This window comes from Phoxinus phoxinus (assembly GCF_949152265.1).
Source record: "Phoxinus phoxinus genome assembly, chromosome: 11".
In the NCBI taxonomy this organism is placed as follows: Eukaryota; Metazoa; Chordata; class Actinopteri; order Cypriniformes; family Leuciscidae; genus Phoxinus; species Phoxinus phoxinus.
In genome coordinates, this window is record NC_136886.1 from 35,706,408 (window position 1) to 35,731,832 (window position 25,425).

General features: G+C 39.4%; 2 protein-coding genes across 3 annotated transcripts; one reads left to right on the plus strand and one right to left on the minus strand.

Annotated features, from left to right (window-relative positions):
• The first annotated feature begins 293 nt into the window (after window positions 1-293).
• On the plus strand, window positions 294-21,766 carry kynu (kynureninase). 2 transcript variants are annotated; one of them, XM_079627366.1, is made up of 15 exons: window positions 297-538; window positions 7,781-8,083; window positions 9,157-9,371; window positions 9,964-10,084; window positions 10,403-10,485; window positions 10,673-10,734; window positions 10,820-10,891; window positions 11,252-11,326; window positions 11,671-11,817; window positions 15,338-15,436; window positions 15,556-15,629; window positions 15,752-15,804; window positions 16,547-16,632; window positions 17,944-18,201; window positions 21,513-21,766. In XM_079627366.1, exons 2-15 carry the CDS (start codon window positions 8,070-8,072, stop codon window positions 21,630-21,632), a joined length of 1,479 nt encoding a protein of 492 aa, XP_079483492.1. In that variant the 5' UTR covers window positions 297-538; window positions 7,781-8,069; the 3' UTR covers window positions 21,633-21,766. The 2 variants fall into 2 exon arrangements, with proteins under 2 accessions (XP_079483493.1, XP_079483492.1); XM_079627367.1 differs by lacking the exon at window positions 7,781-8,083 and having other exon boundaries at window positions 294-538; window positions 21,513-21,761.
• On the minus strand, window positions 367-6,058 carry lgals2b (lectin, galactoside-binding, soluble, 2b; the record flags this gene model as incomplete). Its single annotated transcript, XM_079627368.1, has 4 exons — window positions 5,968-6,058; window positions 3,400-3,479; window positions 2,124-2,292; window positions 367-513 (listed from the first exon to the last, which is right to left on the minus strand). The coding sequence occupies exons 1-4, from the start codon at window positions 5,968-5,970 to the stop codon at window positions 367-369; spliced, it is 399 nt and encodes a 132-aa protein (XP_079483494.1). The 5' UTR covers window positions 5,971-6,058.
• Window positions 21,767-25,425: the final 3,659 nt, after the last annotated feature.

Genomic DNA, 25,425 nt, shown 5'->3' on the forward strand with positions numbered 1-25,425 from the left:
CAGAAGGATGGACAAAACCTGTGTGTGTGTGTGTGTGTGTGTGTGTGTGTGTGTGAGACAGTCTAACAGAAGGATGGACAAAACCTGTCAAATATCAACTGAGTTCTGCTCATATTTTATTACCATTCTCTAAAGTATAGTGAATAAACTGATAATGTGAGAAATGTTGAAGGAGTCTGAGTAAGTTTTGGTTTGACATATATACAGTATGAAACACAAAGAACACTCAGAGAAACAGCGAGTCCTTTCACACTCCGTCAGTGGATTTATTTGACACGTTCTTTGGTACATTCACTGAACACAGAAGCTGGAGAACACGCGGTCCGACACACACTGGAGACCGGAGCCGCAGAGAGAGAGTCCTGCTCACTTGACCCCGATGCTGGTGATCTTGATGTCTCCCGTCACGTGCACGTGTTTGAACACGTCGTCGCCGAAGCGGTTTGAGAAGCTCATCATGGTGCCGTCGGGCAGTTTGATGTAGAAGGTGTCGTTGTTGAAGGTGACGCTCATCTGTCGGCAGAGACATGGACACACGGTGAGATTTAAAACGCTTTTGATTAAAGTCTCCCTGTAGTCAATCATTTTATTCCTTAAAACTCATCTTTGCTCACCAAAATTACATATTTAAAGTTTTAGCCCTTAAAAAAATTCTTCATGTCTTAAAATAGCCTATCTTGAATGTAACTCGACACCCTCATTTAGAATGCGCGGTTCTATGAATATGCAAATTATCCCCGCCTCCACTCACTCAGAGATCCACTGGTTGACGATCACACGCTGATCTGATTGGTCAAGGTAGTGTGTGACGTCAGAAACACCAGCGATTTCAAACCGTGTGTTTGAGACTGTCTTTGGTTCACTGCAGTTTTAAGCAGAAAATACTCAGCAATGCTGTCCACTTATGAACTTACACATGGTGTGTGTTAAAGCAGATTAAAAACACCACATAGACACATAAACTACAGTAAAAGCTGGATTTACACCACTGGAGACTTTAAGTTATGATTTTTTTCCCCCCGAAGGTTCAAAATGTCCATTTTAGGAATAAATGGGTTAAAGTGCACGAGCCATTATAAAGCATTATTCTTCCTCAAACCTCTGACCGGTGGGCGGTTTATTGCATGTATAGTTAAAGGGTAACTCTTTATGACTTATTGTGTCATGAGTTTCTGTGAACCGACTAAATCCAGGCACGTAGACACTGGAAACACTGCAGAACTGGTCAAAGAACACACAGATAAAGGTTTGGTTTGATGTACATCTATGTAGAGCATCTTTACACTGAACAAGCTTCATCTGAGCCAGTGTTGGTGTATCTGCACAGTGTTGAACACTGATGTTGTACATCGTTCATTTTGTAGTTTGTAGACGGTCACCCCTGTGGTGTAAATCCAGCTTTTAATGTAGTTTATGTGTGTATATGGAGTTATTAATCTGCTTTAACACACACCATGTGTAAGTTCATAAGTGGACAGCATTGCTGAGTATTTTCTGCTTAAAACTGCAGTGAACCAAAGACAGTCTCAAAAACACGGTTTGAAATCGCTGGTGTTTCTGACGTCACACACTACCTTGACCAATCAGATCAACGTGTGATCGTCCACCAGTGGATCTCTGAGTGAGTGAGTGGAGGCGGGGCTCATTTGCATATTCATAGAACCACGAATACTAAATGAGGCAAGGGTGTCGAGTTACATTCAGTTTAAGGCATGAAGTTTTTTTTTACATTTTTTAAAATTTTGGTGATCAAAGATGAATTTTAAGGGATACAATTATTGACTACAGGGGGACTTTAAATGACAGAATGATGAAGGTAAACTGTAAAAAATGCCAGAAGAACACTGTGATTGTTAAATGCATTTTGATTTTCAGGACAGCATCACTATTATTCTGGTCTCCTCGCTGTAGAAAAGTGTCCTCTTAATTCAGCTTAAAAACATTCCGCCTTAAATGAAGTGCAGTCAAACTGGCTCTACAACTCGTTTTCTACAATCTTGCCCAGTTGAATCTTGTATAACTTGGTTAAATTATTTTGATGAATTAAAGTAATGGGAAAACTTTTGTCATGACCTATTGATCACGAGTGGTTTGAGAGGTGTCAGAGGTCAGAGGTCACTCACCTTGAACCCCTCACCCTGCTGAAAGGGGAAGCACTGCTCGCGGTGCTCGGATCCCCATCCACCCTGATTAGCGTTGCACACGATGACGTTGCTGTCGCCCTGGTAGTGGAAGCGGGGGTTGAAGTGAAGCGCGATGGCATCTGCGCTGTGACCGATGTTGATAGAGAACCTGAGGACACAGAGACACAGTCGTCTTCTGTCTATATCAGACTGTAGAAATATATGGGCATAGTGTGTGTGACGTCACACGTAGTGTTCCTGAAGAGCGCTTCTGAAGCCCAAAGTGGGCGGAGCCGGCCGTCGCCATCTTGGCAGCGTCACTCCCGGATAAACGACAATGTGCAGCGAGGCGGATTAGCTGAGGTGACGTTACGCTAGCAGACAAACAGCTAGCAGTGACATCAGCGGTAATACACCTGTCACTCAAGTGGCCACGCCCTTAATTATGCAGAACTTTAAGGCTTAATATAATTTGAACGGATGAGTTATAATAATATTCACCCCCTCACAGTCGCCATGAAGGGCAAGATTAGATATATAGACCAAAACCACTTTTAGCTCCAGACTGTAAACATGTTTATTTCTGCTGTAAAGTTGAGCATTTTAACATGCGGGTCTATGGGACTGAGTCTCTTCTGCAGCGCTCTCTAGTGGCCAGTGGAGGAACTGCAGTTTAACATGCGGGTCTATGGGACTGAGTCTCTTCTGCAGCCGCTCTCTAGTGGCCAGTGGAGGAACTGCAGTTTAACATGCGGGTCTATGGGACTGACTCACTTCTGCAGCCGCTCTCTAGTGGCCAGTGGAGGAACTGCAGGTTAACATGCGGGTCTATGGGACTGAGTCTCTTCTGCAGCGCTCTAGTGGCCAGTGGAGGAACTGCAGGTTAAGTCTCTTGTGTTGATTCGAGAGAGACCGGAAGGTTGCCGATTGGTCTATATGCACAGCTTACACAAAGAAGGTCTAAACACATTCTGCTGACGTTCCGATCAAGTCATTTCTGAATGTTTGTTCATTTTTTAAAAGGTTATTTCTTTTTTATCTATGAATGTTAAGGAAACATTTCATTGTATCATTCTTCAAACATTATGGGAACGTTACTTTTGAATGTTCTCTGAACGTTCCGAAACAATTAGTTACATTTAAAAGAACGTTACATGAACATGAACATCCAACTGAAATTCCATGAATGACGTACAGATAACGTTTTGAGAGCATTATTAAAAAGCAGACAACCTTGAATTAATGTTTTATTAACGTTTATGGTTATGATACGTACGATTCACATCCCGGTTTGATCTTCCCAGAAAGCTTCATCTCCATCCCGGCCTTAAAGGTCATGTCGTTTATGGTGAACACCTGTTAGATATGGAGAAACACACCATGAGCCATGAAGTCACTCGTCTGAGTTTGAGTTTGTTTTCAGTCTTTGCTTTCTCCCAGCTGTCAGTTTCATTATTAGTTGCCTTGGTTACTGATTTGATTGGTCATTCTGTTCATCTGTGTCGTAGTGTTTGTTACTTGTATGCAAGTCCTCGTGTTTTATTTGAGTTTGTCCAGTTTTGTTAGCGTCTCAGGCCCCGTTTACACGAGAACGCTCGCGGGTGAAAACGTACAAATATTTTATCGGATGTGCCTTTCGTTTACACGGCGACGGCGTTTTTGGGGCTTAAAAACGCAAAAAAGTGAAACCCCCCTCCAGAGTGGAAATCTTAAAAACGCTCCACCGTCGCGTTCCCGTCTAAAGGGTAAAAACGGTAAAAACGCATAAGTCTGCTAGACAGTGAAGGCGTCGCGTACGCGTTTACGTCACAGGCATGCGCCAGTACAGGAAAATAACAAAACATCATCAAACTAAAATATAGCATTAATTTAATTGACAAACAATGAATATACATATATCTGAGCGACACGCGAAGAGCAGCGAGGGTTACAGCAGCAGCTTTACCGTATTAAACATGACAAACTGTGTCAGCGTCTCTTTCACTCTCAGTTCTCCACATCGCCACCTAGCCGTCTGGAGTGCACACTACATCCAATCTCACACACTTTTGCGTCACCATATGCAGATTCCCCCATAACGCTCGTCTAAACGCAGAATATAAAGTGATAACGCAACGCCACTTTTGCGTTTTCTCCTCAGATCGTTCTCGTGTAAACAGGGCCTTAGTCTCTGTTACCTTGCCTGGACTCTACAGAGTTTCATGTTGTGATTATTCATTAAAGACTTTTCGAATCATATAATCTTCATCATCGTGTGATCAACTACCGACCGTGACACTGATAAAACGTGACATGGACACAGTTGCGAGAGGATCCCACAGTTTATAGTTTTATAGTATTCAGTAATGTTGAATTACTGTTTAACTCGTGATTCCTGACGCTGTCGATAAGAGGAACGGCTGTTTTACGGCGTTATCTGAGCGACCCAACCCAACGTTAATGATAAACCTGGGATAATAAAGTCATAAAGACACAAAAAGGAAGATACTGAGCAAACACTCGATCTAACACACCTCTGTGTGAAACCACAAAAACTGGGTTATTTCAACCCAAGTTTGGTCAAATATGGACAAACAACCATTGGGTTAAATGTTTTAATTAAACTATTTAACCCAAGGGTTGGGTTCGTCCATATTTTACCCAAAGTTGGGTTAAAACAACCCTGCATTTTTTAAAGTGTATATTGATGGCTTTCTGATAAATGTTATATTGCAGAATGAGTGTGTGTGTTACTCTCATAATCAAGCCTAGTAATCTGTGTGACGCTTCTCTTTGATAGTGAAGTCTGAATGCTGCAGAAACTTCGTTGTCAACTAAAAACAGGAAAACTGTGTATGCGCTTCGTCCGTTCACTTACGCAACAGGGTTTTGGGAGCCTGAAAACACGCACTTTTGAAAACGTCTTTCAAAGTGGAAGTTTTTTTAATTAATTCTGTATAAACTACAAAAACGTGAATCTCGCGTGTTCAGTCCATAGTGTTTCATCGCCATCTAGTGGCCTGGCAGCAGAGTACAGCGTCTCCACGGACTCGTGTGAACGGGGATCGTTTTGACAATGGTGTCGTCAGTACGCGGAAAACTACTTCTCCGCTTATTCCTGAATGACCACACAACAATATCTGTCTGTCTGACATTCACACACCTGTCTGTCTACCTGAGCCCTCCCCTCACACACCTGTCTGTCTGACATTCACACACCTGTCTGTCTACCTGAGCCCTCCCCTCACACACCTGTCTGTCTGACATTCACACACCTGTCTGTCTACCTGAGCCCTCCCCTCACACACCTGTCTGTCTACCTGAGCCCTCCCCTCACACACCTGTCTGTCTGACATTCACACACCTGTCTGTCTGACATTCACACACCTGTCTGTCTGACATTCACACAAAGTCTTTGATCACTCAAAACTTCAGTCACTTGTAGGAACTGGCGGATCCAGCTGTAGAGTTTACTGTATTCATATTATAGTATTTTGCAGCCATTTTTGTTTGCCTGGAAATCATTTTATATTTTTTTTTTAGGTTAATTAGTAATTATTAGGATGACATATTAAATCTTGCCAAATTCTGGATTATTTCATGTTCATTTCCTCATGAATTCACTTGGTTTCATTTAGCAATCACAGTGTTGCAGAAGTCTACAGTGAGATTTCACCAGAGAAAACGGTCGAGTCAGAGCGCCTATGAGACTCACATATAATATAATTACACTGAGACTCATAATATAATATAATATAATATAATATAATATAATATAATATAACATAATATAATATAATATAATATAAAATAATGTAATAATATAATATAATATAATAATATAATATAATATAAAGTCACTTACCATGTTGTTGTTTGGTGGTGGAGCTGCTGTGTGTGTGTCTCGCTCACCTGCCGCTCGTCATTATAAACCCAGGAGGCGGAGCTTCAAAACCCTGTCCAATAGGAAGAGAGCAGAGTGGTGAGACTGAACCAATCATACTCAACTGACTCAATCAATATGACTGTTATCTTTGAGATTTCCTCATGAATAGACTCTTGATTCACTCTCTGCATGATGACATCACATATTACAGTCCATATATCTCTAATGACAGAACATGCGTTAGGAAGGCGTTTGTGGGAACCGACACATTCAAATATCAGTCTGGATTCAGCTTGACTTCTGCTTTACATGATAAACTTCAGCTTTTTTATTCAAGGATACATTTGTTAAAAATAAAAATAAAAACACACCAATATGTTTGGGTAATCCACAAATAAAGGAAAAATAAAATAACTACAAAATAAAATAATACTTATTTAGAAACTGATCTGTCCCTCACATGTGATTGCAATGCAGATATTGCATGAACGATGGTGAGTATTAAGAACAGAGAAACAACCAACATTCTTCTTCTTCTTCTTCTTCTTCTTCTTCTTCTTCTTCTTCTTCTTCTTCTTCTTCTTCTTCTTCTTCTTCTTCTTCTTCACACTAACACTACCGCCACCCTCCAGATAAATTATGCCTGATGATCACTATGATTTACATCTTTGGGAATAATGTAGCCTGCAAACTACAGAAAAACAAAACTATACTCTGTCAATGAGTCCGGTGTTCTTTAAAAATGTAAACATATATATTACTCTATGATCGGAAGGCTTAGACTAAATATCTCTAAAGATAAACCTTTCACTCTAAAAAATGCTGGGTTGTTTTAACCCAAATCTATCTGGGTCAAATATGGCCTAACCCAACTGTTGGGTTAATATTTTTAATTAAAAAATTTAACCCAACGGCTGGGTTTGTCCATATTTGACCCAAATTTGGGTTGAAACAACCCAGCATTTTTTAGAGTGTTCCCCACTGTCCTCTATTTTCCTTTAAATTAAAACCCTTTATATTATCATAAAGACATGTTCCACTGTTTCTGGCACATTACACATTTCCTGAATTATGTTTTCCTATTAGCTGCCGTCGCATCATCAGGTGGAGCCGCACACTGGCGGTGTTTGAGGAGATTCCCCCTTTCTTTGTAAAGCGCTTTGAGGTCTCAGATAAAGCGCTATATAAATGTAACGAATTATTATTATTATTATTATTGTAAAAATGTCCTCTTCTCTTCGACATCTTCTTACCAGACGACCCTGACCAACCTCAGGATTTACAGTGTAAACCCCTCCCTTTATCTCCATATCATCTTGCCACAACTTTTTAACATGTTTTCTAATCATTGACTTAGCCTCTGATTTTGATATTTTACACTGAATAGACAAATTTGTCGCTTTCAAAGCCTATTTAACAACCAACAATACACAAACTCAGGTCTAAATAAGGAGAAGTAATGAGATACAGGTGAACATAATGATTAATCATGGGAAACTGGATCACATGACAAGGGAAGACAGCAGCTAAACGCATGAAAACTCAAACAACTTCCTTTTTCAAAGAGTCTCTAATGTACAGTTTCCCTTCAGTCAACAAAACCATAATGTCGGGGTTCTTATTATAAACTTTGATCAGGCAAATGAATAAAAACATTTGTCATCATCTTCAGAACAATCAATGAAGCCAAAAAGTACATTTTGCCATAAAAGTGTGATACATTTCTGTAATTAAACCACAATATAACACACAGAATAAGTGCAATGCCCAAATAAGTGTGTTTTCCTGATAGTTACCACAGAAAGTGGAGATTTTCTCTCCAGCTGTGATTGACGGGAGCTGGTTTTGTCCCGTCGAGGATGTCCAGTCCGTGCTTCTACATGAGTGTGTTTCTCACGGCCAGTCCTGGTCACTCGGCTGGACGTAATGAAATCTTTCACCCTCTGACCGACACATTGAACACGCCTGATGTCGGGACACGAGGGGAATCATCTCATCTGTGATCAGAAGCATCTCAGTGTGAAGGAATCATCACGGACTTCATCTGCAGACTCTCTGTGTTCATCTGGATGTTCACCTGAATGTTCACAGACAGGTATGTGTGAGGAGAATCATACTCACAAATATAATTTATGTGTACTGTGTCTTTAAGACACGACCACTCGATTTGTGTGTTTTTGGAAGCTTGTTAATTCGGCCATATTGTGCCTCTTCTCGAAGTCTTGCTGTAGTTCAGGCTCGACTAGAACATGTTCTCCTGCTTGAATGTTGATTATTCTCCTCATATTCTCCATTGTTGCGGCTCCTCTCTTCTCAGTCTGTCAGTAACGCTCTGTTCACTTCAATTGTTCACAATAACATACATTTAGAAAATTTTTGAATTTTTATTTCATGCCAACTTTAATGTGACATACTGTAGGCCATGATCATTCATTAATTCATCTACGTTGATATTTAAAGTCTCCAGTGGTGTAAATCCAGCTGTTAATGTAGTTTATGTGTGTATGTGGAGTTATTAATCTGCTTTAACACACACCATGTGTAAGTTCATAAGTGGACAGCATTGCTGAGTATTTTCTGCTTAAAACTGCAGTGAACCAAAGACAGTCTCAAACACACGGTTTGAAATCGCTGGTGTTTCTGACGTCACACACTACCTTGACCAATCAGATCAGCGTGTGATCGTCCACCAGTGGATCTCTGAGTGAGTGAGTGAGTGGAGGCGGGGCTCATTTGCATATTCATAGAACCGGCGTATACTAAATGAGGCAAGGGTGTCGAGTTACATTCAAGATATTTTAAGGCATTACCTTTTTTTCAAGGAAAAAACGCTTAAATATGTCATTTTGGGGATCAAAGATGAGTTTTAAGGGATACAGTTATTGACTTCAGGGGGAGTTTAACACTAGATTTGTAATCAGGCATCAGACAGAAGCAGAACGCAGTCTGAGGTCCAGAGAGGGTGTGTCTTCACCTCTTCAGTTCTGAAAGCAGAAGTGGCTCCATGTGTAGAGGAAGTGTGTGTGTGTGTGTGTGTGTGTGTGTGTGTGTGTGTGTGTGTGTGTGTGTGTGTGTGTGTGTGTGTGTGTGTGTGTGTGTGACCTCTGTAAATGATTAGCTCAGGCCTGATGTGTGTCCTCGCGGGTCAAAGTCTCTGTGTCTCTGCAGCTTCGGCTGGACGTGTATAAGAGTGTCTGAGATATCTGAGGTCGATCGGACTGACGTGATCATGGAGAGCCCGAAGCAGATGATCCTCCGGGTCTCTCAGGAGCTGAGCTGCACACCCACCGCCCGCCGGCTGGCAGAACACCTGGACCGGCTGGACCCGCTGCGACACCTGAGACTGGAGTTCCTCATGCCCAGAACAGCAGACCTGCCCACGGGTGAGCAGACACTCCCAGACACGGGTTTATGAGCCGTCGCATCACGTGTGACGCGCATCTTATATTGTCATGATGCAGTATTGACTCAGATGCATGTGAATCCCCTGGAATACTGTGGTGTACTGAAGAAAGATTGTTCACAACACTACTTGGTCAATAACCTTTTTGAATTTGCTAAATACTAAATTCATAAATGCAGATTTTTGAAAACCACCCCTCCATCCTTTCCTCATTTTTTTAATGTACTTCTATTAGTACCCTTTCAAAAGCTATAGCCAGTTTCTCCAAGAGCGGTGTACCCCATAGCAATAACATACTTGATATAAATCCTGTTCTTTCAATAATTTAAATATTATAATTTTTTTATTATTTATTTTGTCTTCCTTTAATACGTTCATGATTGCATATTTGATTTGAGACTTCATTGCTGTTACTGTAATTTTAAGTTCTACGTCTGCCTTTTGAGAGTTGTGAACTGTTCATATTGTTTGTACAATGCCTATTTTTTTATGTAAATTTGTCTATTTCTCAATCATTTTTTGTAAAGTATTTGCTCAGGTTCATATATCATCTGATTTCTGTCTGTTTTCAGCCGATCTGTCGCTTGTGGACGGTTCTGAGGATTGTATTTATTTTGCTGGGAATTCACTTGGTCTACAGCCGAAAAACACCAAAAAATATCTAGATGAGGAGCTGGAGAAATGGGCCAAAACGTGAGTCGTCTGGCATGATTATCTGATGATAAAACAGTGACAATGTTTCAGGATTTAGAATGCCAGAATAGCATATCCATTGTTTTATTAACCATTTCCAAAATGGATTATAAGGCCATTTATTTTTCAAAAATAACATTTAGGTAACATAACAGGTTAACAGGATCTTAATGAAGTTTTCTTTTTCCATTGATCTTTTTTTCACAGTAACAGATATCGCTATTACAGTAAAACTGTAGAAAATTAATTAAAACAAATCTCAGAAATGTTCTTCCACGGTTTGAAGGAAATCTAAATCCTAAACTCTGTTGTTTCCAGAGGCGTCCATGGCCACACGCAGGGGTCGCGACCCTGGGCCTGGGCCGAAGAGACCCTCGAGGGTTCGATGGCCAAGATTGTGGGTAATTTAAGAGTTTCTCAGTTACTTCAGTTTGTTATTTTTGCTTTTCATATCCGGGTTTCTGATTCAAAAGTCTGTCTCCCGATATAATGTGGGAAGTTGTATCAAGGTAAACAGGGTAAAAAGTGCACTTTACCACCTCATTTAATCCCTGGAGCTTCTGATTTAGTGAAACTATCTTTAAACAGGTGCTAAACCCGAGGAAGTGGCTCTGATGAACGGACTGACAGTCAATCTGCATCTTCTCATGGTAGAAAAACAACAACATTTGCTAATATTTGTGTCTCTGTGTTGATTTGTTTAATAGTATTCTCCTCTTTTTATTATTCTCTCAGCTTTCCTTCTACAAACCGACACCAAAACGCCATAAAATTCTTTTGGAGGACAAGGCCTTCCCGTCGGATCATGTATGTGAGAAACGACACACTCACATTCAGATCAAGAGATCGAAGCATCAAGTGTGAAAAGGCATCAGTAACTTTATAAAAGCACCGTGTGTGTGTGTTTGTGTGTGTGTGCGTGTGTGTGTGCGTGTGCGTGTGCGTGTGTGTGTGTGTGTGTGTGTGTGCGTGTGTGTGTGTGTGTGTGTGTGTGTGTGTGTGCGTGTGTGTGTGTGTGTGTGTGTGTGTGTGTGTGTGTGTGTGTGTGTGTGTGTGTGTGTGTGTGTGTGTGTGTGTGTGTGTGTGTGTGTGTGTGTGCGTGCGTGCGTGCGTGTGTGTGTGTGTGTGTGTGTGTGTGTGTGTGTGTGTGTGTGTGTGATCTTGCAGTACGCCATCGAGTCGCAGATCCAGCTGAGAGGAATGAATGTGGCGGACAGCATGCTGATCATCAAACCCAGACAGGTTTGTTTTTTTCTTTTTCTCCATTTACAGATTTTTTTTATATTTGCATAACAGAACAATAACAACAGAGGATCACAATGTATTCAGTTTTGATCTATTACATTCATAATAGCATAGAAGGAAAAAGATAAAATAATAAAATAGAAATTAAAAGAATTATACAGGGGAAACCTTACAAAAAATTACAAAAAGAAAAGGATTTAAAAATTCAATATATCCGTTTTGCTTTTTCATATCTTGCATGTTTTAAGGCCTAAATATAGAGATCTGTGACGTGTTGGTTGGCTGTGATTGGCTGTGACTGGCTGTGACGGGCTGTAAATGGCTATGATTGGCTGTTTCAGGGCGAGGACACCATCAGGACGGAGGACATCGTGTCGCTCATCGAGTCGGAGGGCGAGTCCATCGCTCTGGTGATGCTCAGCGGAGTCCAGTATTACACTGGTCAGCTGTTCCAGATCGAGACCATCACCAGCGCTGGACACGCACAGGTCAATCTCACACTCTGTGTTACACTGAACGACACATTCACTCTCTTTACTGTAAGTGTTACACTGAACGACACATTCACTCTCTTTACTGTAAGTGTTACACTGAACGACACATTCACACTCTTTACTGTAAGTGTTACACTGAACGACTGAACTTACGCTGAACAACACACTCACTCTCTTTACTGTAAGTGTTACACTGAACGACACATTCACACTCTTTACTGTAAGTGTTACACTGAACGACACTCTCACTCTCTTTACTGTAAGTGTTACACTGAACGACACACTCACTCTCTTTACTGTAAGTGTTACACTGAACGACACACTCACTCTCTTTACTGTAAGTGTTACACTGAACGACACACTCACTCTCTTTACTGTAAGTGTTACACTGAACGACACATTCACTCTCTTTACTGTAAGTGTTACACTGAACGACACACTCACTCTCTTTACTGTAAGTGTTACACTGAACGACACACTCACTCTCTTTACTGTAAGTGTTACACTGAACGACACATTCACTCTCTTTACTGTAAGTGTTACACTGAACGACACATTCACACTCTTTACTGTAAGTGTTACACTGAACGACACATTCACTCTCTTTACTGTAAGTGTTACACTGAACGACACATTCACACTCTTTACTGTAAGTGTTACACTGAACAACACACTCACTCTCTTTACTGTAAGTGTTACACTGAACGACACATTCACTCTCTTTACTGTAAGTGTTACACTGAACGACACACTCACTCTCTTTACTGTAAGTGTTACACTGAACGACACACTCACTCTCTTTACTGTAAGTGTTACACTGAACGACACATTCACTCTCTTTACTGTAAGTGTTACACTGAACGACACATTCACTCTCTTTACTGTAAGTGTTACACTGAACGACACATTCACTCTCTTTACTGTAAGTGTTACACTGAACGACACACTCACTCTCTTTACTGTAAGTGTTACACTGAACGACACACTCACTCTCTTTACTGTAAGTGTTACACTGAACGACACATTCACTCTCTTTACTGTAAGTGTTACACTGAACGACACATTCACTCTCTTTACTGTAAGTGTCACACTGAACGACACACTCACTCTCTTTACTGTAAGTGTTACACTGAACGACACACTCACTCTCTTTACTGTAAGTGTTACACTGAACGACACACTCACTCTCTTTACTGTAAGTGTTACACTGAACGACACACTCACTCTCTTTACTGTAAGTGTTACACTGAACGACACATTCACTCTCTTTACTGTAAGTGTCACACTGAACGACACATTCACTCTCTTTACTGTAAGTGTTACACTGAACGACACATTCACTCTCTTTACTGTAAGTGTCACACTGAACGACACACTCACTCTCTTTACTGTAAGTGTTACACTGAACGACACATTCACTCTCTTTACTGTAAGTGTCACACTGAACGACACATTCACTCTCTTTACTGTAAGTGTTACACTGAACGACACACTCACACTCTTTACTGTAAGTGTTACACTGAACGACACACTCACACTCTTTACTGTAAGTGTCACACTGAACGACACATTCACACTCTTTACTGTAAGTGTTACACTGAACGACACACTCACACTCTTTACTGTAAGTGTTACACTGAACGACACATTCACACTCTTTACTGTAAGTGTCACACTGAACGACACATTCACTCTCTTTACTGTAAGTGTTACACTGAACGACACATTCACTCTCTTTACTGTAAGTGTTACACTGAACGACACATTCACTCTCTTTACTGTAAGTGTCACACTGAACGACACATTCACTCTCTTTACTGTAAGTGTTACACTGAACGACACACTCACACTCTTTACTGTAAGTGTTACACTGAACGACACATTCACACTCTTTACTGTAAGTGTCACACTGAACGACACATTCACTCTCTTTACTGTAAGTGTTACACTGAACGACACATTCACTCTCTTTACTGTAAGTGTCACACTGAACGACACATTCACTCTCTTTACTGTAAGTGTTACACTGAACGACACATTCACACTCTTTACTGTAAGTGTCACACTGAACGACACATTCACTCTCTTTACTGTAAGTGTTACACTGAATGACACACTCACACTCTTTACTGTAAGTGTTACACTGAACGACACATTCACTCTCTTTACTGTAAGTGTTACACTGAACGACACATTCACTCTCTTTACTGTAAGTGTCACACTGAACGACACATTCACTCTCTTTACTGTAAGTGTTACACTGAACGACACACTCACACTCTTTACTGTAAGTGTTACACTGAACGACACATTCACACTCTTTACTGTAAGTGTTACACTGAATGACACACTCACACTCTTTACTGTAAGTGTTACACTGAACGACACATTCACTCTCTTTACTGTAAGTGTTACACTGAACGACACATTCACTCTCTTTACTGTAAGTGTTACACTGAACGACACACTCACACTCTTTACTGTAAGTGTTACACTGAACGACACATTCACACTCTTTACTGTAAGTGTTACGCTGAACAACACACTCACACTCTTTACTGTAAGTGTTACACTGAACAACACATTCACTCTCTTTACTGTAAGTGTTACACTGAACAACACATTCACTCTCTTTACTGTAAGTGTTACACTGAACGACACACTCACTCTCTTTACTGTAAGTGTTACACTGAACGACACATTCACTCTCTTTACTGTAAGTGTTACACTGAACGACACGTTCACACTCTTTACTGTAAGTGTTACGCTGAACAACACACTCACTCTCTTTACTGTAAGTGTTACACTGAACGACACATTCACACTCTTTACTGTAAGTGTTACACTGAACGACACACTCACACTCTTTACTGTAAGTGTTACACTGAACGACACACTCACTCTCTTTACTGTAAGTGTCACACTGAACGACACACTCACTCTCTTTACTGTAAGTGTCACACTGAACGACACACTCACTCTCTTTACTGTAAGTGTCACACTGAACGACACATTCACACTCTTTACTGTAAGTGTTACACTGAACGACACACTCACACTCTTTACTGTAAGTGTTACACTGAACGACACACTCACACTCTTTACTGTAAGTGTCACACTGAACGACACATTCACTCTCTTTACTGTAAGTGTTACACTGAACGACACACTCACACTCTTTACTGTAAGTGTTACACTGAACGACACATTCACACTCTTTACTGTAAGTGTTACACTGAACGACACATTCACTCTCTTTACTGTAAGTGTTACACTGAACGACACGTTCACTCTCTTTACTGTAAGTGTTACACTGAACGACACACTCACACTCTTTACTGTAAGTGTTACACTGAACGACACATTCACTCTCTTTACTGTAAGTGTTACACTGAACGACACATTCACTCTCTTTACTGTAAGTGTTACACTGAACGACACATTCACTCTCTTTACTGTAAGTGTTACACTGAACGACACATTCACTCTCCTGTGTGTGTGTGTGTGTGTTCAGGGGTGTTTTGTTGGGTTTGATTGTGCACACGCTGTTGGAAACGCAGAACTGCGACTTCACGACTGGAATGTGGATTTTGCGTGTTGGTGCTCCTATAAGGTCAGTGTTGTTTTGTGTGAAATATCAATACTTTTGTGGATTGATTGTATTTGTGTTGAATGTTTGAATTCTCCCATGATGTGTGTGTGTGTGTGTGTGTGTGTGTGTGTGTTATTCAGTATGTGAACTCAGGTGCCGGTGGTCTGGCAGGAGCATTTATACATGAGAAACACGCTCACAGCGTCAGACCCGCGTGAGTATTACACAGCGGCTCTGTAACACACATTTACAGATGACATCAAGAGCATGAGACGCTAACAGTGTGTGTGTGTGTGTGTGTGTGTGTGTGTGTGTGTGTGTGTGTGTGTGTCTCAGCCTGACGGGCTGGTGGGGACACGACCTGAAGACCAGATTCCTCATGAACAACGGTATGAGAATCACTTCTGAATCACAAAGATGATCATGTTGATTGTAAGTTTTGAGGGATTGTGGGAAATCAAGCTTGCTCTCTGCTGACACCCTGTGGACACACACACTCTTACACACTCTTACACTGTTACTGTAGAGTAGCTGTAGAGTAGGTGTTGATACATATATTATGTGTTTTTTTGACAAAAGTCAGTCCTAGCCTAGTTGAAGTGTGAATATTTTTATTTTTATATTTACAGTCAAACATTTACTCAGACTCCTTCAACATTTCTCACATTATCACAGTTTATTGGCTATAGTTTAGAAAAGGATAATAAAATATGACATGAACTCAGATTTATGAACTCAGTGGATATTTCACAGGTTTTGTCCGTCCTTCTGTTAGACTATCTCTCTCACTCACACACACACACACACACACACACACACACACACACACACACACACACACGAATTATGTTGAATATCTGTCAGCTGGTAAATTTAACTACACAATTAGATAATACCAGTTTAGAACATGACCAGCTCAAAGTGTTTATTAATGTTACTGGTAGTCGCTGTATGAAGAATATTTGTGTATAATATCTCACAGTTTACTTTATTCTGCTCTCCTCACTTACAGAAATGAACTATAGTGTCCTGCACACACTAGTGAAAAAATATTAAAAATGATATCTGGTGTCTGAATAATGTTTGGTTGTACTGTATATTTCTGAAGAGTGTGGATGAATGTTCCTGCAGAAATGGAGCTTCAGTCTGGAGTTAATGGGTTTCGTCTCTCCAATCAGCCGATGTTACTGGTGTGTCCCTTACAGGCCAGTCTAGAGGTCAGTGACAACAACACACACTCACTCAAACAACACACACACTGACAACAACACACACACTGACACAACACACACTCACTCAAACAACACACACACTGACAACAACACACACACTGACACAACACACACACACTGACAACAACACACACTCACTCAAACAACACACACACTGACAACAACACACACACTGACACAACACACACACACTGACAACAACAAATTGTTGTTGGGTCTAACAGTTGTCAACCATCATGAAACACACTGACATCACCAGGGTCTGAAACAACACACACACTGAAACAACACACACACTCACCCGCCACACCCGCGAGTTACTCATTATATTTACGCACTTTGCTGGGAAGTTCGTGTAAGACAAATCTGAACACATTTGAGTGTTCAACTGAACAACACGTGAGTCATCATGATATATTAAATACAGTATTGTGCAGAATCTGTTCATATCTGGGTTACATGAACACACACACACACACACACACACACACACACACACACACGTCACTATGCAAAAAATAACGGCACGCTTGTTCATTTGCATTGAAGCAATAGCGGAGATTACAAGGATCTGGTTTACAGAAAACACATTGTTATTTTGCAACATCCTTGAAGTTCTTTGAACTGTATTGATCTGTCCTCTTAAAATACATTTAGTTTGAATAAGAAATTAATGTATGAAATCCTATTTTATTATATATATACAGTATATAGCCTATATAAAAGCTGTGACGTAGTTAATCTGGTTAATTTCTTCTTCTTTTTTTGGCTAGTAGAAGTTCTGAACGGCCGGAACATTTAGTAGTTAATTCCAAACCCTGCTGACAACCATCATTAAAAACACACTGACAACCATCATGTGACGTATAGATATTACTGATATAATTACTGATATCATTTTTTTGTGAACATTTCTGTATGTGTATTTTGTGACAATTTATCAACAAAAAAGTATAATCTCACAATATCCCACAATAGGAAGACTGAAGTTAAGAGCTCTCACAAAAACCAGACACCATGCAATAAAACAATAAACTGACTAATCTGAAGAAAAGATCATGAAGCAGGACATAAATCCATATAATCTTCTCTGTGCATCATAACACAAATATTGCATCTCACATTGCAGAAAGCATATATTGTATTTGTCAGTGCCAGGATCCTGCTCAACCAATGGTCTTCCATGTTTTGTAACTTAGATTTGAAGATTTCTTTACTCACCGAATCCCTAAACCTGATCATAACTCATGCACATGAAGTATTTTGTATTCCTTCTTTTGTAAATATGATGTCCAGATTTTTAATAAGACGACTATGAAGGATCTGAGGACAAAGTCTGTTCTACTGACCGGGTATCTGGAGTTTCTGATCACACATTACTACACCAGAGACCAGTCTGACCCCGATGACATCATCACGACCTCTGACCCTGATGAACCCTGCGTTGACATCATCACGCCCTCTGACCCCGAGCAGAGAGGCTGTCAGCTGTCACTCTCCTTCTCTCGACCAATCAGAGCCGTGTATGAGGAGCTGGAGAAACGAGGAGTCGCTGTACGTATCGCTTCATCACAATACACACACACACACACACACACACACACACACACACACACACACACACACACACACACACACACACTAGCGCTGCACGGTTAATCACGATTTACATGTAATCGCGAAGGCTGTGGTTGTGTTTTATATGCAGCTTGTCAGTGACGTACGGCTCAGTAAACGCGGCTCGCTCTGAAAGCTCTGAGTTTGAGTCTCTTATAACGTGCATTTGAAAAAGCAACATCTTTCCAAACACGAGAAGTATTTATGAACCTATACTTATACTTTAACTGTATCCTTTTTTCTTGATTTACCCCGGAACCCGAATGGAAGTGAAATGTGACAACATACCCCATATGTACGGTTCATTATAACATGACCATATGACAGATTAAAATGTTATCTGATCTAATAAAAAAATATAAGACAAACTAAAATATATTCTCAATAAAATACAATTATTAACTTTTTCATATAAAATAATGGCATTTTTTTATCATTAAAAATAGTTTTTTTTTTTTACATACAATACACAGCTAAACACAGCAGCATAGTTCAAAACATAATAATAACAAGCAGCATTTGTCGGTGTTCAAGCTTTTAAGGCCTTTAAGGCCGTTAAGCACATTAGCGTTAAAAGACATTAAGATTTATTTAGCAAGCATTTAACCACTGACATCATAGATGGAAAAACACCATTTACAGCCAATACACCCAATACAGGCAATTTACCATAGGAAATATATGGTTTTAAAGCTTTTTAACAGTTATAGCGCCACCTATGGTCCGATCTCCATGAAACTCTGCATGCTTGTTAATGATGTTATTGCACATATGCTCACCAATTTTTGTGAAGTTCTGAGTTTTTATTTAGGATTTATAGGCTTTTGAGTGTATTTTGACACACCCCTTTTCTAAATAAGCCAATTATAGCCATACAAATGCAAAAATGACACTTTTTTTCGATAATTATTGATCTAGAGAGTCCAGAGAATTGTCCTAGACTGGTCTGGTTCTGATCAGGCAAAAAACCAGGGACTAGTTCGCAAAAGTAGGTTTTTAACATATTCGTGAATATTTAATGAATGGTTTGATTGACAGCAGTAGTTCTTGAGGCAAAGTTGTTCAGCATGAGGAGATCTATCAAATGATATGCATTTTGTGATGATATTTGTAACACCACGTGATTACAGAGCCGTAAAACTCGTTAGCGCCAACTAGTGGCCGATTTCTTTCAAAACTCTTACAGACCTCTAGGGCCATGAGTTGAACATGCCCACTGAGTTTCGTTCTGATTGGCCTCCGTTAACCTTGTCTAATAGGTGCTTACACTTCATTGGCCAATGGCGGCCATGTTTTTTGAGATACACCAATATCCTTTTACACATACATGGGACCTTGGGCCAAGACACTGCATACCAAATTTCAAGTCGATCGGACAAACGGTCAGGTGTTTATATGTTTTTTCTGTGTTATAGCGCCACCATGTGGCAAATCGACGCGGTTTTTTTATCGTGACCTCAGATTGACCTCCTACACATGTTTACCAAGTTTGGTGAAGCTATCTTGTTTACTTCTCGAGTTAGAGGCATTTTAGTAAATTAGGCTCCTCCCACAACGTCCATTTTGCGCCCCCTAGCAACCGTGAATCGATAATTCAACTTTCTTTCGATAATTATTGATCTTCAGACTCCAGAGAACATTTCTGCACTGGTTTGGTTCCGATCAGGCAAAAAACCAGGGACTAGTTTGCAAAAGTAGGTTTTTGACAAAATTCAAAATGGCGGAAAATATATCATGGCGGAAATGAAATCGGAGATATACGTTTTGTTCTCCAGGTGACCAGCTTTCCACTGATATAAGACACTTGAGTCTATGACATACGGTCTAGGAGTTATGACCAGTTTCGCGCAATTGATTGCTATAGCGCCACCTATGGGCCAATGTGGCTCATAATTTGATAACCTCTCCTCGATTTTTGTACTACCATATGGCAAAGTTTCAAAAGTCCAGCACTTACGGTTTGGGCTGCACGATGCGTTTTACGGCAGAATAATAATCAGCACAATTACAATAGGTTTTCAACACTTCGTGCTTGAACACCTAATAAGAACGATACCTTTTTGCCAGTTATAGCGCCACCTAAGGTCCGATCTCCATGAAACTCTGCATGATTGTTAATGATGTTATTGCACATATGCTCAGCAATTTTTGTGAAGTTTTGAGTTTTAATTTAGGATTTATAGGCTTTTGAGTGTATTTTGACACGCCCCTTTTCTTAAATGACCCTGTTATAGCCATCCAAAGGCAAAAGTTCAACTTTTTTTCGATAATTATTAATCTAGAGAGTCCAGAGAACTGTCCTAGACTGGTTTGGTTCTGATTGGGCAAAAAACCAGGGACTAGTTCGCACAAGTAGGTTTTGGACAAAATTCGACATAACTTTTTTTGGGGGGCCCAAATCAAATTTGGAGATATACATCTTGTTCATCTTGAGCCAAGGATTACAGGGATGTGGAAATTGTGAGTCTAGCCCAAAAGACCTAGGAGTTATGACCAATTTAGTATTTTGGGTTGCTATAGCGCCACCTATGGGCCAATTGGGCTCATATTTTGATAACCTCTCCTCGATTTTTGTACTACCATATGGCAAAGTTTCAAAAATCCAGCACTTACAGTTTGGGCTGCACGATGCGTTTTACGGCAGAATAATAATCAGCACAATTACAATAGGTTTTCAACACTTCGTGCTTGAACACCTAATTAATAATTACTTAACATTGACTCTGTCTTTATTCATATTGTTTGCATGGTTTCTCAATAGAATTCATAAAAGTATAGTATAGAATAGCATAGTTCTAATAGGGGCTCATTGTAATGCAGTGTGACAACATGCCCCGCCTGCACAACTGGGCTTTAAATCCGGCGAGTGTGTTCTGCTGGATAGATCAGCATTAAAGGACTATATCAACTGTTAAATAACAGATATAAGATACAAATATTATCAGATTTGTCTCATTTTAAATAAGTACACAAAAGCACAGAGCAAAGAAAAAACACAAGTAAAAAATGTACTTTTGCTATGATTAAATAAATGTTCAGTCATATCTGAATTTTGGCGCAATTGTTTCTCTATATAGTGTAGATATGGCAACTAGTAAATACACTAAAATTCATCATGCTGGCACATGTGGAAGTATTTAAAACAAGTGTGTTGTGACAACTAGCCCCGTGTTAGTGTGTGCCCCCTACAGACGGTGTACACTGAGGCTGTAAGTGTGTGTTGTAAGTGTGTGTCTGCTGTTTTTCAGTGTGATATGCGAGAGCCTAACGTGCTGCGAGTGGCTCCGGTGCCGCTGTATAACTCCTTCACTGATGTTCATCGCTTCATCAGCGCTCTGCGGTCAGCGCTGGGATCCAGCCAAGAATAACACAGTTCCAATGAGAGTTTGAGATGGACTTTTATTGGCTGCTTACTCTGTGAAGCTGCTCGTTAAACATGACGAGAGAGAGTCAATGTTATATGTGAACGTTTGCATGGCCAATAAACATTTTTCTTCACGTCTGCCTCTGTTCTGATGGATTTTGTAATATCTCACGTAGAGTCCAGCTAACAGAGAACGTTCTGGCGAGGTTATGAACAAACGTTCTTCCAGTAATGCTAATAAAACGTTCATTCAGTTATCTAGTCTTTAATAATGTCATCAAAATGTTAGCACAAAAACTTTTATGCATCGTTCATGGAATATTTCTGTTGGATGTTCGTCTAACATTTTTGGAATTTTTCTACTTGTTTTAGAACGTTCAGAGAACATTGAAAAGTAACGTTTAGAGAACATTGAAAAGTAACGTTCAGAGAACATTGAAAAGTAACGTTCAGAGAACATTGAAAAGTAACATTCAGAGAACATTGAAAAGTAACGTTTAGAGAACATTGAAAAGTAACGTTCAGAGAACATTGAAAAGTAACGTTTAGAGAACATTGAAAAGTAACGTTCAGAGAACATTCAAAAGTAACGTTTAGAGAACATTCAAAAGTAACGTTCAGAGAACATTGAAAAGTAACGTTCAGAGAACATTGAAAAGTAACGTTTAGAGAACATTGAAAAGTAACGTTCAGAGAACATTGAAAAGTAACGTTCAGAGAACATTGAAAAGTAACATTCAGAGAACATTGAAAAGTAACGTTTAGAGAACATTGAAAAGTAACGTTCAGAGAACATTGAAAAGTAACGTTTAGAGAACATTGAAAAGTAACGTTCAGAGAACATTCAAAAGTAACGTTTAGAGAACATTCAAAAGTAACGTTCAGAGAACATTCAAAAGTAACGTTCAGAGAACATTCAAAAGTAACGTTCAGAGAACATTCAAAAGAAATCTCATTATAGAGTTTGTGTAGACTAGTAAAACTTAATATGCATGCTGAAATTACTCTTCATTCATCATAAACATTAAATTCAAGTGGTTTGGTTTTTTACTAATTAGTTTCATTTTATGGCCGACAACTATCCAGCCAATTAAAACTCTATTTTGTCTAAATAACTAATTTAAAAGAAATCTGAAACTTAAAATCAAAGTCAATTTAAGCATCTCAATATTAATGTGCAGAATGATAAATGGAGATTCGTTGTGAGATTTGCTGAAGTGTTAAATGTTAAATTATTAGTGTTTTTAAAGGTTAACTTTAAGTTCAATGACAACATATATCACCGTATATCTCGTAACTCAGTGCAAGAGCAGTTTAGTGCAGTAAATATGCATCGTTCGGACTTTGCTCTGAAGCGAGTTATTCATTAGTGAATCGCCCACGACCCCCGATGGAGAACGAGTGCTTGTCCTTCAGAAGCTTCATAACCCAAGAGTCTCTTCAGACGATCTGAACGCTTTATTCGACTCTGAATCTCTTCTCTGAATGAATCCTGATGATCTCTAATCCGAGCGGCTCTGTTCTTCTCAGTCCATCCTGAAGCTCCAGGATGTTTTCAGTTAGAAGAAGATCATTTAGAAGATAATTTACCATGTCCTAGACTCATCTATCTCTGCAAATGTTTGCTGAACAGGTTTTATTGTCTTGTAATGTGACTCATTGATGCCTTTTATTTGCTAAGTCTCCGTGGGAGTTCATTCGCATCCGCATTTAAATCTGAACTTTAGCAGCATGAGTTCTGACAGGAGCCGGGCTAGCACACATATGCTCAATGAAGTTATGAAAACAGTATTTCTGAATCTTCAAAACATCCAGTTTTTTAAATGTTTTAAAAATGTTTTTTCCAGGTATGTGAATGTTAAGAGAACATTCCATTGTTTCATTATTTAAATGGTATGAAGTGTTATTATGGAAAGTTCTCTGAAACAAGTAACAACATTTAAAAAACATTGAGGAATGTCCAACTGAAAAATTAAGAAAAAACGCTCCATGAACGATCTATAAATAATGTTTTAACATTCCTCACTTTAATTTGGTCTAACTTGATGTAGGCTACTACAAAAGCTAAAACTGAAATAAGAAATATTATATAAATATATACTCAATATAGGCTATTGACCAATTTTGGTCAAATATGGAAATACTGGGTTAAAAATGTAATTAAAAAATGTAACCCAACGGCTGGGTTTGTCCATATTTGACCCAAAATTGGGTTGAAACAACCCAGCATTTTTTAGAGTGTACACCAAACTTTACAGTTGTATTCCTAACTATATTGTGAAGGTTTGTCCAGAGGGATTTGTTGATATGTCATTCTTGGCCTGATTTATATGACATTTTATGCATAAAAATAGGGTGGAAATATATTTTTTAAGGCAATTGGCAGTATTTTCTGATTTACAGGGTATATTCATAATCCCCTCAGGTAATGTCTTTTCATTGAATATATCAACAAAATGCCAAAATAATTTTGAACCTTGTTTTTTTTTTTCAATGGTCAGATTCGTCACTTCAAAATATATGCAAATTAGTGCATTTATAGCCTGATTAGCATATTTAAACATAACATTACAGAAACCCTTTTTTCTCCTGTTCATGTGAGTAATCAACTGGTCAAGATCTCTGTAAGTTAAAATATTTACACTATTCACCTGTTAAATCTACAAAAAATTGTAATGGAGTAAAAAGTATTTTTTTGACCTTGTAAAACATAAAAAGTATTCAGTTTTATATTCAGATAATACAGTAGTGAAGTAGGCCTATATCACTCAAATACTCGGTGCTGACCGAATCCCCACTATAACTAATAATAATGTAGACCTGACCTACATAAACATAATATAGTCTAATTGATCTATTTCTTATCTTTCTAGAGTGCTTTGGCAAACCCGATGTTTAACAGTAATGTTTCCGCAGACATCTGAAGATGTGCAGACGGAGGACGCTGCTCATTACTCTAAAGAAGGTTAATCCATTTAACTTCTGCATATTGATATGCCAATTACATGTAATAGAGGAGGAGGCATCAGTCAGGGTAATAGTGCAGAAAGAGTGTGTGGAACACGTGTAAGAGAGTCTCTCCTAATTGGGGGAGAGCGACTCGGGCAAACGAGAAAGTCGAGTCAGTGAGGTGTGCGACCCGGACCAGACACATCAGTCAACAGCGCATCCCATAATGCACTTCACCTCCCATGCTGCGCCTCGCCTGAGCGTGTCCACAGATGATGAAAGCGAACGGGAGAGGACTGAATATTTAGTCTTCAGGGTTTCCTTTTGGAAGAATGAATGAAGTGCAAATAAACCCAGAGGGATTTTCAGAGGAGACTTTAAACCCTCGTCCTTTCCGGTGATAATAGTATCGTTTTTATTAATAGTTTGAAATATAGTGGCCAGAAGTGATGTGCGGCCTAGGAAAATTGACATTTTCACTTTTTATTCAAATATTATTATAAATATGTTTAAGATTTTGTACACTCTAAAAAATGGTGGGTGTTTTAACACAATTTTGGGTCAAATATGGACAAACCCACACGTTGGGTTAAAAATAGCCTAATATAAAAATGTAAGCCAATGGCTGGGTTTGTCCATATTTGACCCAAAGTTGAGTTGAAACTATAGTTATATTGCATGTGCTTGGAGCCGATTGTTTTATTTGGGATTTATATGTGACATTTTTTTTTTGTCCAGAAATTATGAACATGCAAAAACAACAGAGAACCAATGAAATACACTCTAAAAAATGCTGGGTTGTTTCAACCCAATTTTGGGTCAAATATGGACAAACCCAGCCGTTGGGT

Coding starts and splice junctions, on each gene's coding strand:
- kynu (XM_079627366.1), top strand. Junction 15,437..15,555: donor CGTGTTGGTGCTCCTATAAG/GTCAGTGTTGTT, acceptor TGTGTTATTCAG/TATGTGAACTCAGGTGCCGG. Junction 18,202..21,512: donor TGGAGAAACGAGGAGTCGCT/GTACGTATCGCT, acceptor GCTGTTTTTCAG/TGTGATATGCGAGAGCCTAA.